At 37.3% G+C, this 16,564-nt stretch overlaps 1 protein-coding gene across 2 annotated transcripts in view; it reads right to left on the bottom strand.

Moving 5' to 3' along the window:
• LOC124638868 (probable G-protein coupled receptor CG31760) overlaps positions 1–16,564 on the bottom strand; it is a 75,186-nt gene that overhangs the window by 5,185 nt on the left and 53,437 nt on the right. For both annotated transcript variants that reach the window (XR_006985412.1, XM_047175997.1), the window contains exons 3-12: positions 12,103–12,231; positions 5,604–5,787; positions 4,229–4,424; positions 3,799–3,957; positions 3,296–3,434; positions 3,072–3,204; positions 2,167–2,299; positions 1,083–1,236; positions 605–714; positions 95–239 (exon numbers count right to left, since the gene is read on the bottom strand). Coding sequence is in view for 1 of the 2 variants with exons in the window: in XM_047175997.1 (XP_047031953.1) it covers positions 95–239; positions 605–714; positions 1,083–1,236; positions 2,167–2,299; positions 3,072–3,204; positions 3,296–3,434; positions 3,799–3,957; positions 4,229–4,424; positions 5,604–5,787; positions 12,103–12,198 (1,449 nt within the window). In the remaining variant the exon portion in view is untranslated. The remainder of the gene's footprint in view (positions 1–94; positions 240–604; positions 715–1,082; positions 1,237–2,166; positions 2,300–3,071; positions 3,205–3,295; positions 3,435–3,798; positions 3,958–4,228; positions 4,425–5,603; positions 5,788–12,102; positions 12,232–16,564) is intronic.

Here is a 16,564-nt window from a genome sequence, read left to right as displayed (position 1 = left end):
TAAACGTTTTAGTTCACATATAAAAAACAACTATTAAAAGGAATCTTTAATGCAAGTTATAACTGCTCTAAGCTTTTTTAACATTTTAACTTACAACTTCAGCATCCGGTGGTGCAGACAGTGTCCAGGTGCCCAGGTAGACCAGCATGATGAGCAGTATAGGTGCCATCCACTGCAGCAACTGTTTGTCTGTCAGCTTCAGTTTATGGGCTGACTTCACACGGTATGTTAGTGATACTCTGTAAGGATAAAACAAAGGTCATGAGTATTATGTAATACATATTGTGTACTGAGTTTGTTTGAATCTCAACTACTTTACTGTCTACACACATTATTACTATATCACATATGAATCATGGGACAGGGTTGTTATTAAAGTACATGAATCCAATTGGAATGGATACAATCAAAGCTTTGATGAACTCGGTCATCAGCCATAATTAATGATGACCATAGAAATGAAACATATGCAGTGTAAATTGTCATTTCCTTAAATTTTATTCTCATTTATAAAAGGGCTCACAAATATTCTGGTGAAACTTTATTTCATGTTTATTGTTCCTTAGTAGTAATATTGATTTATGGTGTAACACTGGATACTTACCGCCATGTTTTCATCAGAAGTGCTGTGTAAGTGATACAGAATCCCATGTGGCGAGTCCATTTTGTGGCAATACATGAATATCTATCCAACACCGGGAAGATAGCTGCCATCTAGAAACAAAAAGTTTATAGAATTACTCATTGTTTTGTGAGAATTACTCAGTGTTCAAAAGTTGATGATTTCTTTTTACACAACTTTAAGATGCAGGTCTATAAACATACTAGCTTCATCAAGTTCACTTCCATGTTGTGTAGGATAAAATAAGCCTAAAGCTTTCCTCAACAATTAGGCTTTCTAACACTGAATGATTTATAAAGATTTGTCTACTTCTTTATGAGATAAGTGCATTTTAGCAAAGAAATAATATCTTCAGCTTTATTACTGAGGAAGGCATACCCGGTGAGAATCTATAATATAAGCTATAATATGTTTAGACTGTCTATAAATATTCTTTATCCACAAAGGTCAAACCACATACCTCCATGTACATAATAGCACATCCAAGAAGAGTGATGGAGAGGAACACAGGACTGGCCACTCGGAACACCTTCACTCTGCGATGGTGGCGAGTGTAAATGGTCAGGCAAACCGTCATCACTGCACAGCTTACTGATATCACCAGTAAAGATATCCTGAAAGGATAAACAAGTATGTACTATGTTTTGTAAGGGAATAATTAAATGAAGTGATCATCATCTTCCGAGCCTTTTTCCCAATCATGTTGGGGTCGGCTTCCAGTCTAACCGGATTCAGCTGAGTACCAGTGTTTTTTACGTGATCACTGCTTCATCCTCCAAGCCTTTTTCCCAATCATGTTAGGGTCGGCTTCCAGTCTAACCGGATTCAGCTGAGTACCAGTGCTTTACAAGAAGCGACTGCCTATCTGACCTCCTCAACCCAGTTACCCGGGCAACCCGATACCCCTTGGTTAGACTGGTGTCAGACTTACTGGCTTCTGACTACCCATAACGACTGCCAAGGATGTTCAATGACAGCCGGGACCTACAGTTTAACGTGCCATCCGAAACACAGCCAATGGTGTCTAAGATATACTTAGAAAGTACATACAGACTTAGAAAAGTTGCATTGGTACTTGCCTGACCTGGGATCGAACCCGCACCCTCATACTTGAGAGATTGGTCCTTTACCCACCACGACTGCTTTGACGAAGTGATCATATTGCTATAAATATTTTGTAGACAAGTTGTGTGGCATATCTGGTACTCAGCTGAATCCGGTTAGACTGGAAGCCGACCCCAACATGATTGGGAAAAAGGCTCGGAGGATGATGATGTGTGGCATATCCCACATATCTAACATTGTACATACATCTTCAATATAGGCTACAGGTTCGAATCTGGCTTATGAGTAATTATATATCGGAATTTATATATACTATTTTATATTAGTTACAGTAGGTAGGTTGAAAAGTAGCCTATATATGTGTAATTTTGATATATGAGCCATGTTAGAGTTAGATAAAAATCCATCCAATAGTTTCAGCATGAAAGAGGAACAAACATCCATACAAACAAGATTTATATTATTAGTAGGATTCTTACCGGAAAGGCCAGTTGTAAGTGGCAAGGCAGGGTTCCGGTCCCCGACATGTTTCGCAGCCTGGCTGACATTTCAGACACTCGTATGGCTCGCTCCAGTTTTCTAAATCGTTTTCTTCGTATTCTTGGTATGCAACTAATATAAAACAAGAATTAAGTTCGAGTTAATTAATTGAAATTAGATAAAAAACAAATGCACACTAAAATCAAAACAAAACAAAACTGTCAAATCAAATTCGAATTTCAAATCAAATAAACTGTCACTGTCATGCCCTTTCATATCTTTTTTATTTGTTTACAGGAAAGTCTTTTAATCATGCAGCCTAGTATTTTGTAGTTACTATTTCATAAACCTAATGGCGCATTTACATTAAGTCGGTTAGACCGTATTCGGCTGCAAGCCGTATTCGATCACCGACTAATATAAACAGGTATTCGTTTGGCCGTATTCGGTCGAGCCCGTTGTCGGTGTCGAGTGCGCCGTGCCCCGCCCGCCACCCGCAGCCCGCAGCTCAGTTCGAAGAGCGCGAGCCAGGCCGCCGCATGCGCACGATTGTGCATAAAATGGCCTGACTGTTCAATATCAATCAAGTCGCCGAATACGGTTAACCGACCAATGTAAACAACTCATCTTAGGTAAGCGTTTCAGTTAAACCGAATGCGGCCGCCACCTTCGGTGACCAACCTCAAACCGACCTAATGTAAATGAGCCATAAGATTAATGAAAACTCAAAAAAGAGTTAGATGAAAACAATAAACTTATTGCTAAGGACGTAAAAAAGTTTATGAAATAATTTTCAAGTCTATCGCATTTTCAAAGCGACGTAGATAGACTCAGCGCGTATTCAGTACAAACTACCTAACACACTGTACTATAAAAGATATCTGTGATTTATGTATCGTATTACCTTCAACAAGGGATCCATTATATCCTTCACGATGATGTGTCGAATAGTAGCCGGGACGACATCGGCAAATATATGACCCACGCGCCCAACCAGCGTGCCGAATACTCATTTCTCTGTTTGGCCTGTATTCACACTACACAAAGAATAGACACAATCGATAAGTTTTTGATGTCTTTCAGACAGATGATCTATTTTAAAACTATTCAAGTACGAAGTTTACTTACGTAAGTGGTATCGTTCGGGCATTTGTGTGTCCCGTGAAAGGAATATATTTGGTTGTCGTTTTCATCTTCAGGGTCCGCCTCGCACTGGTTTATTTCCAAGCTAGATATGTCTATGTCAAGCGAGACGATGCCTTTCAATCTGTAAGAAGGAAATGTATTACGGCTATGTGGGTATTGTGTCTGCAGAGTACAGGCAGAGGAGGTCAGATTTTAGGAAGAGAAATGTTATTACCTACAGGGCCAAATAAGCTAGGTCAAATAAATGCTATAAGAAAAGACTAGTTGGTGGGGGTTATGGTTTATCGCATAAAAGGCAGTTAAATGGGCAATGTTATATTATGTAGTATACATTTTTATGTCTTAAGTTGCTTGTGAAAATTGATCCCAACATGGTTGAAAAAAGGCAAGTCAGATAATGCTGAAGTTGTTTGTGGAAAATGCAAACTGGGCCACGCTGCAGACGGTAATTAAACAGAAAAGAACTACGAGATATAGGTACTAACCCACGAATTGTAGCTACAGGCACCGTATACGATAACAGCCACCGTTTCGCTTCACAACTGTAGTAAGGGTAGGTCCACCAGCCTTCCATAGTCGCGCCGGGTGGAGATGGCATGAACTTTGGAGATCGCAGCGTTTCACTTTCATGTGCTGACACGTACCTGGAATTGAAAAAGTTGTCGGTCTAGTTCCACCATAAAAACTTTGAGTTTCACACAGACATTGCTTACAGTTTCATAATGGATGTTTTATTTTTCACAATTCGTTCTTGCTGTTGTACTTTCTTATATTATATTATCATTATCATCATTCCCAAACATTCCAAAAACAGTGCTTAAAATTTCAGACCACCACTGCTGTCCACCACTTCAGTTTCTCCCATGTGATTGGTATAAAGCGATATTTGAATTCGTCATTTGACGATTTCCTTACCACGGATATTCAGGATCAGGCGGTTTCTCAAGCTGTGGAGATACAACAGCCACCGGTTCTGCGGTGCCGTATCTCTCCCAGGCCACGGCGCTGTTCACTAGTCCATCTGACCTCAAGGCGAGTGCTCTTGCCCCCACCGCTCGCTCTGACGGACTTGCACCTAGCACAAGGCCTTGGGAAACCGCCATCAGAATTTCTGTAGAGATAGAAGATAACATGTTATCATCAGTTCATATATTTAGGTATGTCTCCAGGCGATCATCCATCGCGATCTGTACTTAATAGAAAAAGACCCTTCTTACCTGTGTTAACAAAAAAAAAGTGATTTAATTTGAACATGGAATACGATTATCAGGTCAGCATAAATTGATGAAGCGGAGCAGAGAATATCCGCAAACGGGATGCAATCCGCTTAGAACAGTCTATTCCAACATTTTAAATCCAGAACACTTCTTTTAAAAACTATGATTGGTTGGTGGGGGATATGGTTTATCGCATAAAAGGCAGTTAAATGGGCAATGTTATATTATGTAGTATACATTTTTATGTCTTAAGTTGCTTGTGAAAATTGATCCCAACATGGTTGAAAAAAGGCAAGTCAGATAATGCTGAAGTTGTTTGTGGAAAATGCAAACTGGGCCACGCTGCAGACGGTAATTAAACAGAAAAGAACCTTTAAAGAAAAAAAGAACCTTTAAAGAAAGAATTTTTAAAAACTATGTAATAAACCTTTGCATATTAATAGCATCATTCCGTACTTTTGAAAATAAACTAAGAAGAGCGCAGAGTAAGCTGTTATGAGCTTACCGAAAGAGATTTTGCATAGCTTTGCAGGCAAAACCTTTGTACAAGGAAGGGTCGGTCATAAAGGTTTATTAGTTTCTGTCCAGTTGTTTTAGAATGCACCTCAGTAAATTGTAATATTTTATTACAAAGCAGTGAACTAAGTTCTAAGCTTTGTAGGCAGGTCGGACTTTGAGTTCACTTCAGTTGTACATCTTCCTACAATATGAAATATTGCGGTTACACGGAGACCCGAAATATCCCAAACTAAAGCAAATACCTTGCAAAGCAATTTTATTCCGAGAATATTATAATAAACATGTTCCGCTATTTTGGTATTCAGGATGAGATAGGTTTGCTATTTTGGGAATTATCTATGTTTAGTCGAAATTCAAGCTGCATTAAGATTTCTATTTGCTTCAAAACTTTTTGTTTATTTTTGGTTTGTTAGTGGTCTTATTTATTGAAGAGTTCCCATGATATTTTGATTTTGCTTACTCGTATGAACAGCAGCACCTTCTTGAGGAGTTGCTAAAGATAGAAGTCACATGACGATCTTACTGCTAAGTAAACTTAAGTACGTCTCCCTTACCTGCGTTTTCCAAGCCCAGCTGTTGGAGGAGATTCGCGGCCAGGTCTGCCCTGGCCCTCGCAGTGTCCCACCGTGCAGCGTGCAAGGGAGCTCGAAGTCGCCCATATCGATGTGTGACGCATAACGCCCCAGTGGCACCAGTCGCCACTGCGTGCACTAAACGAAGTGACGATTCTACTTCTTCCTGCAAAAGGATGCCAATTTTAAGCTGTTGTGATATTATTATAGTTTAGAATACTTTCTATAATAATAGCCATAAGTTATTCGGTTACCTTCTTCTGAACCGATTATACACCGACCTGCCTATAAACATTTTAAAATGTTTACATTTTAAACGCAGAAAACGCAGTAAAACTCATGACGCATTTTTAAAACTCTTTTCTGCTATAAAGAACATCAGCTAAAATACTAATGCAGCTTTTATTCAAATTCCATTTAAAACTTGTTCAACGTATCCTACGAGATGTGGACGAATCTAACTCGTTTACAAAATTGAATTCAACTTGTTGAATGTTTTCGTGGCAAGCGTTTGTTTTAATAACACGTAGTAGAAGCTGTATTAATGCCGTCGCTTCAGCAAAAAGGGTCACAATTAGAACAGCGGGACTTCTAATTAAGGGTACAAAACCAACATAATTTATAACATTTGTAATTTCAACAATAACACATGAGACATTTTCCGCCTTCCGTAACACAGGATTACGTTGAGGCGAAGTTAATCCCATTTTGGGATCAACCTTAACCTGATTGGATGTACGGAGCAACAAATAATGTAATTATTTTTCTATTACCGAGATGATAGTCTTTGTACCGTCTGTTCGAATAAAACTTCAATATGTAGAAAGTATTTTCTGGATTAAATCTATTGACTCTGGCTATGAAAAATAAATTATCTTTGAAAGGAGAATAAGTTTATTACACTTAAGACGCGAATTAAATCGGCCCGAGTTAAGTTATAAACGGGAACTATAGCACTGACTGGACATTCTTAACTTTTGTTTCAACTGGCTTTCGCAAAGCCTTTGTAAGGGAAATTTCCACTTAGTGGCCAGAATCATATCAGCTTCCGGCAGATGCAACCGCATTCCTCGTCAATTATACCTATCTATAACCACCATATTTATGATCAAACCATCTTGTCTATATAGATGGTGCATATATAGATGCCTCTTCAAAGAAATAAAATGCTAGGGCAATATTAAAGACAAACAGCTTTCAACCAATTAAATAGAGTGGTACCAATCAAATAGAAAATACTACTATTCACTTCATATATGAGCGTGTCACCATTATGGATAGATTATAAGAAATTGCCGGATTGTATTTCCTGAAGGTATGTTAGCAAATGCTTTCTAATTGGAACATCATAACTCAGTTCTATTAATGGCACGTGTCATGTCTAGTTAATTAGTCCCGACAGTAGCTAAATGTTTGCTCAATTTCATTGGGCTTATTGTCTCTAACGAGTTTTGAACGAGCAAGGAGTTTTGGCTTACTTAATTATTTCGAATTTGGAACTTTAGATTAAGAAACGTACGCAAGCTCTTTGCTACTGCGGGAAGCATTTAGTTAGACATATTCTTGTGAGAATTGATATAGACGTTCGTTTGAATGAATTACATGAATATCTATTGTAGTAACATTGAAGTTGGGTTTGAACATCATGTCGCATCGTACCTATATTTGCTCTGTTTCCGTTCCTTTGGCTTCCAATGACGTGCACATCTCTGAATAGACCTTTAGAGAGAAGGTAAGGTACTTGTGGAATGAAAACAATAATATTGTTCCACGTGTGAGAGGTTTAGGCTTACATTGTTTTCGGTTCGTTTCAGCTAGTTTTATTTTGGGATGGTAAAACAAAGGTTTTCTTGATGCTTGAAACGATGGAAGTTCTTTTAGGTGTTTCACTCCCACAACTTCTTTTTAAAGTGTTTGCTCTAAGTAAATCATGAAAAGGAGTTTAATTTACAAGTGACGTCATGGGTCTTAATCTAATATACAGTTCGAAGAAGCTGCACTATTGCTATCGTGAGAGCATTGAGAAGCCGTATACTTTACGTAGATGGAAAGATTGCACGGTGCAGCGGTTCAACTGTTATTGTACAATATTTTTTGCTTATTTCGTTTAAAAGTAGGTACCTACCTAGCTACTTGATTTTTATTTTTATTCAAATGCGTAGCTACTGTATAGCTTGATATTTTTTAATTATAAATGGTCGGCGAAATGAGAATTATAAGATACCTACATAAGTATTCAATTTTCTTTGAAAGTTATGTAAGATTTATAAAAAAATCTCTCCTTTTTGAAAATATCGAGCTATAATTTCAATTCGATCCATAGGATGAAGTGCCTCACGAAGCAGCCTACTCTTAATAGGTAGGTACATGTGTACGTTCCGGCAAGAACAAACCTACAAATAAAACTAGATCCCACACCATTAATATCAGTTTCCCAAACCTCGGGGTAACCAAGTTAATTGGCTGCTAATAACGATATCGACTCCACAGGCCGAATAATGGCTGTTATTGGATAAAAACGTGAACATACATTCATGTTATTTCTACCGTAAGATAATATGGCAACATTGAATCAGCTGGGTACCAACCTAATTATCTGTAGAGGTTGTTATCGCGGTTCACCATTTTTGGCTATCATATTGACAGTTAAAATAATAACTGAGGTAAACGAATCAGAGCGGCCTAAATACACAATACCACAATTTGTTTTAAATTAGATGACCACGTTAAATAACTGTGAATGTTTATGTAGATCATTTAAACATCAACAACTAAAACCATCAACATCTGCCTGGCCTTTCTCCCAAATATGTTGGGGTCGGCTTCCAGTCTAAATCCAGTCCAGCGTGCAGCTTAATACCTACCAGTGTTTTACAATGAGCGACTGCCTGTCTGACCTCCTCAATCCAGTTACCCGGGCAACCCAGTACCCCTAAGTAAGGCTTACTGGTTTCTGAGGACCCGAAACGACTGCCAAAGATGTTCAATGACAGCCGTTCAACAACAATTTTATTTATTACCAGTACATTTACTACTAACATACCTAATTGTGGTTTGTAAGTTTGGATCACTCCTGAACTGAACTGATAGAACGACGACCAAGAATGGCGAACTGCGTTAACGAGAGTTATTGTAATTACCCAGCTGTTCCCCTCTAGTATTGGAAAAGGGCTCTGGTAGATGAGAGCTGTCCGAGTGTTGACGTTTGCTCGTAAATTGTGGGCGGTTATGTATTTGAAGATGTTTTCATTGGATACAGTTGGACGTTGATCCTGGTCGTTGTATGTACGTGAGAATATATTTCACTACATTTGACATAAAGTATATAGTATATGAATTGAGTAAGAAAAAAATGGGTAAAAAGGTTATCGACTGTTCCAAAAAACTGTAAATTACTCGAGAAATTCTTAGCCTATTTTACCTCGTTGACCTGTCTTAGAAAAAGAAGAGACAATATTTTTCGGCAAAACTAATAAGAAAGAACTATCTAGGCATAAAAACTTTTTGTAACTCCTCAAAATATCGATAAGAGAAAAAAGTTGACACAAAAATAACCCCAGCGTTAGGTACAGGTTTCAGGGCGGTTTATAAAAATACCCCCTTTATACCTATTTTGACCTACGCATCCTCGAGGCATGATAATTATTGACGTAAACTCGATGAACCATTGAAGGTACACGCATCAGGGGGAAGGACGATTTGCGTCACTACTCGTATGTTAAATAATATCTGTAATGCATTTGTGTGAATATTGCATTAATGCTGTTTTGCCGCTGTCGGTAAATCTGTAGGATTATTAAATAGATATTTTTGTTATTAATTTGGGGCATAGTTTTATGTAGGTACTTATGGGTTATCATGGCAGTCATTTTTTTGTTGGCCCGAATGAGAGTTGTTTTTTTTTTTACATTTTCATAAAAAGTTGTATTAAATCCATCAAACTTCGTGAAACTGCAATTTTAATATCAACACAAAAATGAAAAAGTAAACCTCGCAACGCAATTTTAATCAAAGCAATTCAATGTCTATTTGCAATAGAGAAATGGCTACATATCTCTGTTCCTCTATATACTTATATTCTAACCCTTTCTGTCAATATGATAGCTTTGTAATTAAAATCTGGATAGCTTCGCTACAGCCGGGGAAGCACGTATGGGCGTAACGCAATTTTTAGCTCCGACGCTCATTCGCCGGCTTAGATAGACGATACACGCGTGAAAATTGACCTTTTCATTATTTGATATCTATTATTTTATTAACCTTAAGCTACTGAATTAGCTTGAATGTCGGTAAATAAAGCGATTTGAAGAGACGTGGTTTCAATTTTAGACTTTAGCGTAAGGAGAAGAGTAGATAGAATCTGAACTTAATACAATACAGCAGCTTATTAAGCTGCTGTATTGTATTAAGTTCAGATTCAACACTTTTCGTTTATAAAGGCCTAAAAAAAAGGTAAGTACAAAAATCTAACGATGTTTCAACAGTTGAAAAAATCTGGGGTAGGCAAGTAGTAAACTGGAATTTCAGAAAACCTCATTTCCCTTCCACTTTATTTAAATAAACATGTAGGTACCTATTTATCCGTCTAACAAAATTGCTTTTGTCATAAAAATGGCAAACACTCGTAAAACAATGTAAAACTTTTGATAAACAGGGCACAGCCGTAATGCAGTTCTGAAACTCGTTTTGGTTAAGCCCGGGTAAGTTACGACTTTATAGACCATATGTTACAGTGTATTCAACTGTACCATATGGGCTTACGTTTGAAATAGTTGCCGACATAACACGGTGTAAGCGTTATTGTGGAAACTTGCTGCGCCTATGTAAGTTATGGGAATATTGTTGTTAAATAATGGGTATGATTTAAGCTGTCACCAATTTAATTCATTTTGTGGTTCTTAAATAATAGGGTTTGCTCAAAATAGTAGATTTGTCACCAAAATGTATCACCAAACAATATAAAATCAATTCCACAATAAATTACCGAAAATCATAGAGATATGGGATCAGGTACCAAATAAATGGTTTTGTATGTATTATAATAGGTTTGTCCTAATAGTATTTAAGCAAACTAATTTAAAGAGATCACCAATAAATCATTTATATTATATCACTAGAAAATTTCATGAAGGTCTAAAAATGTAGGGTGGTCGTCATCATCCTTTCAACCAAAAGAGTCTACTACTTAACTGGCCATGTGCCTCTCCCAAGGGTCTTAATTTCCACAGGTAGTATAAATATATTTAAATTAAATTTCTAGCTGAATAGTAAATAAAACACTTAATTAAAGACAAAATAATCCATATTTATTGTGAAAATAACAATCACTGAATAATCAGCGCTGGTTTGGATTTTGAAGGGCGCCCCCTTTTTCTTTTCTGGCCGATAAGTAAATTAAAATTAAACTGATGTATTAAATTGGTAACGAATACATTATTTTAATAACTGAACGAAATAAAATGTAACTACTATATTGGTGACAAAATAACATATAAAAAGGAGTCGCAGTCAGGGATCGATTAATCGATTTATTTGGTGACAGATCTACCATTTTGAGCACCAAGCTATTATTTAAGTAATAAAACTATTATTATAAGAACGAAATTTATATTCATGTAATGCACTACAATTTTATTGGTAATCCATCTTATATTTTACACATTATATCCTACTAATATTATAAACGCGAAAGTTTGTATGTATGGATGTATGGATGTTTGTTACTCTTTCACGCAAAAACTACTGAATGGATTTTAATTAAACTTTACAATAATATAGCTTATACATCAGAATAACACATAGGCTACAATTTGTAAACATATTGTTCGAAATACTAAACCTGCGCAGACGAAGTCGCGGGCACCAGCTAGTTAACAATAATTTGGTAATTCATACCTGGGAACACTCTTTGTTTATCTGAGAACGAAAATATTTCGTGGCGATAGATCTATTTATTAGGTGATACAACTTGATGACAAATATAAATTTTGGTGACAAAAAATATAGTTCCCTTAAATAATATGAGATGTTTATCTTATGAATAGGTGGAGAAGCCCGCGGCTAAGTTACAGCCGCACGTGTTAATTAGGTATGCAATGCTTTACGTGGTCAGTCCACTCATAGCCGCTTCTTGATTTGACGAGCACCTTAAATTGCTGCGTGACGTTGTCATTAACCACCTTTGGTTGGAAGGAAACCAGAAAGTCTGAGCAGCGTCTAACTGAGAGGCATCTGGTTGCCCGAGCAGTTGTGTTGAGTGAGGAGGACAGTCGCTCCGTGTAGAACACTAGGACTGAACTTAAAGCTGAAGCCTGAAGCCACTATAATATCCGGTTCTTATAAAAAGAAACGATTCGTTTTTCTTACGGATGGTAACTTTTCACGTTTATTCCATGAGGTTTATTTAGGGCTTAGTGATGTCAAAATTATAGGTACCTATCATCCGTAAGTAAATGGATCATTTCTTTCTGTTTTCACATACCCGGTAGCCGGTATTATTGGCAGCCTCTGCTGGTGGCAGGGACAGCAGCGCGAAGGGCAGCAGCAGCGCACTGGACATGCGCCGCGGCCCCCCCATCACTGCCCACCATTCGCGCGCGCACGCGCACTCCTAGAAACAAATATACAGAATTATAAGCTTAGAAAGTATAAGTTGAGTGAAGTCATCAACATTATGTCAGTGTTCTGTTACTGATGAACCTACGTACATTTCATAAGCAACCGATATATGACATGTGTTTTGGAAGTTAAGGTACCCAACACGACTAAATGAATACGTATCACATACATATGTGCTAAGTATTTATTTGGTGCTAACTCTGTGTAATATCGACTATTAGTTGTCTTTTTATTATTATTAAACGGTTTTATTTAGCTCACCCTGTTTGTTTTATTCTTTCTTGGGTCAAATTTAGTAATTCAAATTTAAGTATCTTCCTGTTGTCAGATTGATCTGAAATTTGGTACACACCTTGAATTCCGATGACAATACAATATAGTAATATCAATAACATTGTAAATCCAAGATGGCCGCCGGTACAAAATGGCGGATTACATATTTTTTCCACAACCCCCTCAATATGGGTATCAAATGAAAGGGCTAGTCAAGTAGAATACTGTCAGCAACCCCAGCGGGGCCCAACAAGGCCAAGGCCTGCCTGGGCTGGGGGATTGTTCGAAAGAGTTACCGTGGTCTTGGTATATAAAAGGCCTACGACGAAACACAACGGTTTTTTAGTCAGTAAGAGTTTGGCACTCCCTCACCTTTGCTGACCCATATATAGAATGAGGAATATTCGGTATTTTCATTAAATACTAAAAACTAGGAAATAAAAAATCGGTAAAAAAACTTTTAAGTTAAACGGTTTTATCTTATGTGCACTGAAAACTAGAAAAAAAAAAAAACTGTTACTTACCTTAAACCTACGTAAGTGGCCCCGGTCATATTAGACTAAAATAAAAACGTGGGGCCCTCTGAAATCCTACCTGAAAGCATATCTTTATACTTTGGTAGATCGTGAGCTCGGCGTTCGCTGGTGAATCCGCTACGGCTGATTATTGATTGTCAAAATCTCCAGTTACGATTATAGTAAGTCGATGCAATCCACACCTATTATACCTCTAGAAGAAAGTGTTACAGCAATAGTTAGGTAATAGGCCCCACGTTTTTATTTTAGTCTAATATGACCGGGACCACCTACGTAGGTTTAAGGTAAGTAACAGTTTTTTTTTTTCTAGTTTTTTACTTTAATTTTATTTTCAATTAGGTACTTGTATCTAAGTTTTGAATTAAGTCTTACCTATCTCATGAAATTACTTTATTGATTATTCACAACTGCGTATTGTAAGTTCTATAAGATTCAATGCTTACAATCAATCTTGTATTTTCTGCGAACTAATTTCTGCAGAACCTGTTTACAAACTGAAACCTAATTTTCTTATTGCGACGCTATTCACGAGAACTTCAGAGGTAGCTTGGAGCTTGATTCTTAATAACATTCATTCTATTAGCCAGTCCTACTTTTCATCACGGCAAGGCTTTTTTAGGTAAATGTCGACTGACTACAAAAGCTAATGTATAAATGTGGGTATGTTGGTTAGCACAATATATTTACACTGTGGCAGTATAGAGCAGATCAAAGTACATTGTTGTAATAATACTTATATGGTTCACACCATGCTGTGGAATTCTCATGATTTTGTCTTTGCACGAGGGAACTGTCCCCTTTACAGGATGACTGGTCAATGTTTCTGGCCGGTCAGAATATAGCAAAAAATAAATAAGTAAGAAATACGTAGATACGCATAAAACAGCGTTCCATTTATAAACATCGTTTCAATTTGTATCAATAAACTGTATTCAATTTGTGTAACGCTTGTAGATCGTTAAAATGTATGAACATAAACTGTCGCGTTTAGCACTCAACGGCACCTTAACATGTAAGTAAATAAGAGAATTTAATTTACGTACACATTTGCTAATCAACTTAGTTTAGCAGAGCAAATATTAAGCGTATCAAATAAATAGCCTCCCTTTTCAGCTTTCCCGTATAATGGTACGATTATCACCAGTTTTCGTTGTAGGGGGAGATATTTCATCAAGGTCTATTCATCACTCCGCCAGTTGGGCTTGATGTCGTTGTATAAATCTTGTGTGGGACGCATTCAGGTAGCGAAACAGGCACGAATATTTGAATTGATTAAAATATACTGCGGCTCTTTTCAGTCTTTGTTTGAAAAAGGTTGCTTGTCCCATTTCTTTGGAAATGTGTAAATTGAGTAAGGAGATCGCTTGGGAAGTTTATATCTTTTATGCGAGTTTACCAACACTATCGTTCTTCTATCTATGCCAGTAAAATCGCAGAAGAGTGACTCCTTCCCAATTACTGGAGGGATGGTCCAGGGGGACGCTATTTGGGGATCAAAGATTTACACACGATTTACATTTACTCTAATGTAATGGAAACCTTAAAGTTTTCTGGTCCGTATCTGGGATAATCTTTACTATAAAACATTACAGAATTACTTATCTATTTCGAGGTCAGCCTATGTTTGAAATATAAGAATATAATATATATCTGTATGAAACAGGCTTCCACACTAATATTTGTCGTATCTGATTACATTGCTATGTGACAATTCAACTGAATAATAACAAAATAATATTCAAAATCTCCATTATAATAATAATCTAATAAAATATTTTGTTATTATTTCTTCAAAGAAAAGGTGTCAATCACCCGTAAATATCTTATTACTTTAACAGTTATATTATGTGGGCGTTGTTTTCCGAAGAGGACTCAATTTTATTAGGTCCATTTCAGTTTTTATGGTTCCGCACTCAGAGAGAAAAACGGGACCATACTTACTCACACTCCGCTGTCCGTCCGTCCATTTGTCAACAGGCTGAATCTCATGACCCGTTACTGTTAGGACATTGAAATTTTCGCAGATGATGTATTATTGTTGCCGCCTTAGCAACATACTGAAAACTTTGAACTAAATAAATATTTAAAGGGTCTCAAAAAAACACGCCAATTTGCTCGTTAGTGATACGGAGCCCTCTGTATTCTGTATGCGAGTCCAACTCGCACTTGGCCGGTTTTATGAGTTCCATTTCGGTTTTTGTGACAGGCGCCGAAGATTGGGGGGACTTGTTTACTAGCAAACAGTAGTGTGAGTTAGACAACAGTAGGTACCGTAAGTATTACGTAACCTCTTATGTTGTTTATAGTGGTTTTCGTGAGGAGGTGCAATGTCAATGATTCTGTGTTTAAATTAGGATGGTGGGTTAAGTGACCATTATATGTGCCTGATCTCTTTCTTGTCATCGGTGTCCCATCGGGTTTTAAGAGTGAGAGTGTTCCTGTGTCTGCTAAAATGCTTAAGTACTAGAATATGTAAAGTCTGCCGGCCAGACCATAGTAGCATGCTTTGATGAAAGATTTGTAGGTATGTTTCGGAAGTAAACAAATAGCTATTAAATAGTAGCAATAAATCGATCAGTGTTGTCCACAATTTTAGAGATAGCCTGGTCTTTAAACTTTGACAGATTAAAATTTTACGACCTTATACATAATCCGAGCTCCATAACCAATGTCCTGTAACCACCAATTAAAACTTGATCTCACATCACTTACACTATCATAACCTTCATATTAATCCCGCTAGGATCAAAGCATTTAAACATTATGTTACATACACATACAAGTTTGTTTTCCAACTTCGAGTTTCAGTCATTAGGCTGGGGTATATGAAATTGTGGGTCAACAAATCTTGAGCCAAAATCCTTAATGGGATCGGATTTATCGCTATCCTAAAATATCGGGTTATATTGCGCAACGACCCGCTATAAAGGGCTCCGTTTGTATCATAATATCATATTATATTCTAAAGAATTTTACTTATTTTCATAGGTCAAATATGCTTTGCAGACTGCCCACGGAGAATACATGTTAATTATAGAAATTGTTGACCATGTCATTGATTTTCTTGGGTACTGGTTTTCAGATATTTGGGTTAGGTACTTGACAATTCGGAAAAAATGTGGCTATATTTTTAGATGAAAACTTGTATCTTTTACAGTCACGTTTACTTGTTTGAGAGCCTTTAAAGAAATTTAATTCATATGGTATCAGATCGATTGTTCATACTTCAAATTATAGTCATAACTTAAACAATCAACACACCATCGCACACACCAAACGCTGCGAAAATCACATCCAGCAACTAGCACCATAAAACGAGCTATTAGATAACATTGTACGAGGTGCTGTGGTAAATTAAAAAGGGGAAATAGCTCCAGGTGATAGCCGGGTGGTTGGGTATCCAGGTCAGCTGTTACGACCACTGCCCCGGGCGCTCCGGTGCAAAGCCGGGCACTTCACGACCGTCTGAGGGGATCAATTTTGAGCCGCTTAGACCTCGTTATTTCTATCGCCCTG

The sequence above is a fragment of the Helicoverpa zea genome, chromosome 18 (assembly GCF_022581195.2).
Source record: "Helicoverpa zea isolate HzStark_Cry1AcR chromosome 18, ilHelZeax1.1, whole genome shotgun sequence".
In the NCBI taxonomy this organism is placed as follows: Eukaryota; Metazoa; Arthropoda; class Insecta; order Lepidoptera; family Noctuidae; genus Helicoverpa; species Helicoverpa zea.
This window is presented reverse-complemented; position numbering and strand designations above follow the sequence as displayed.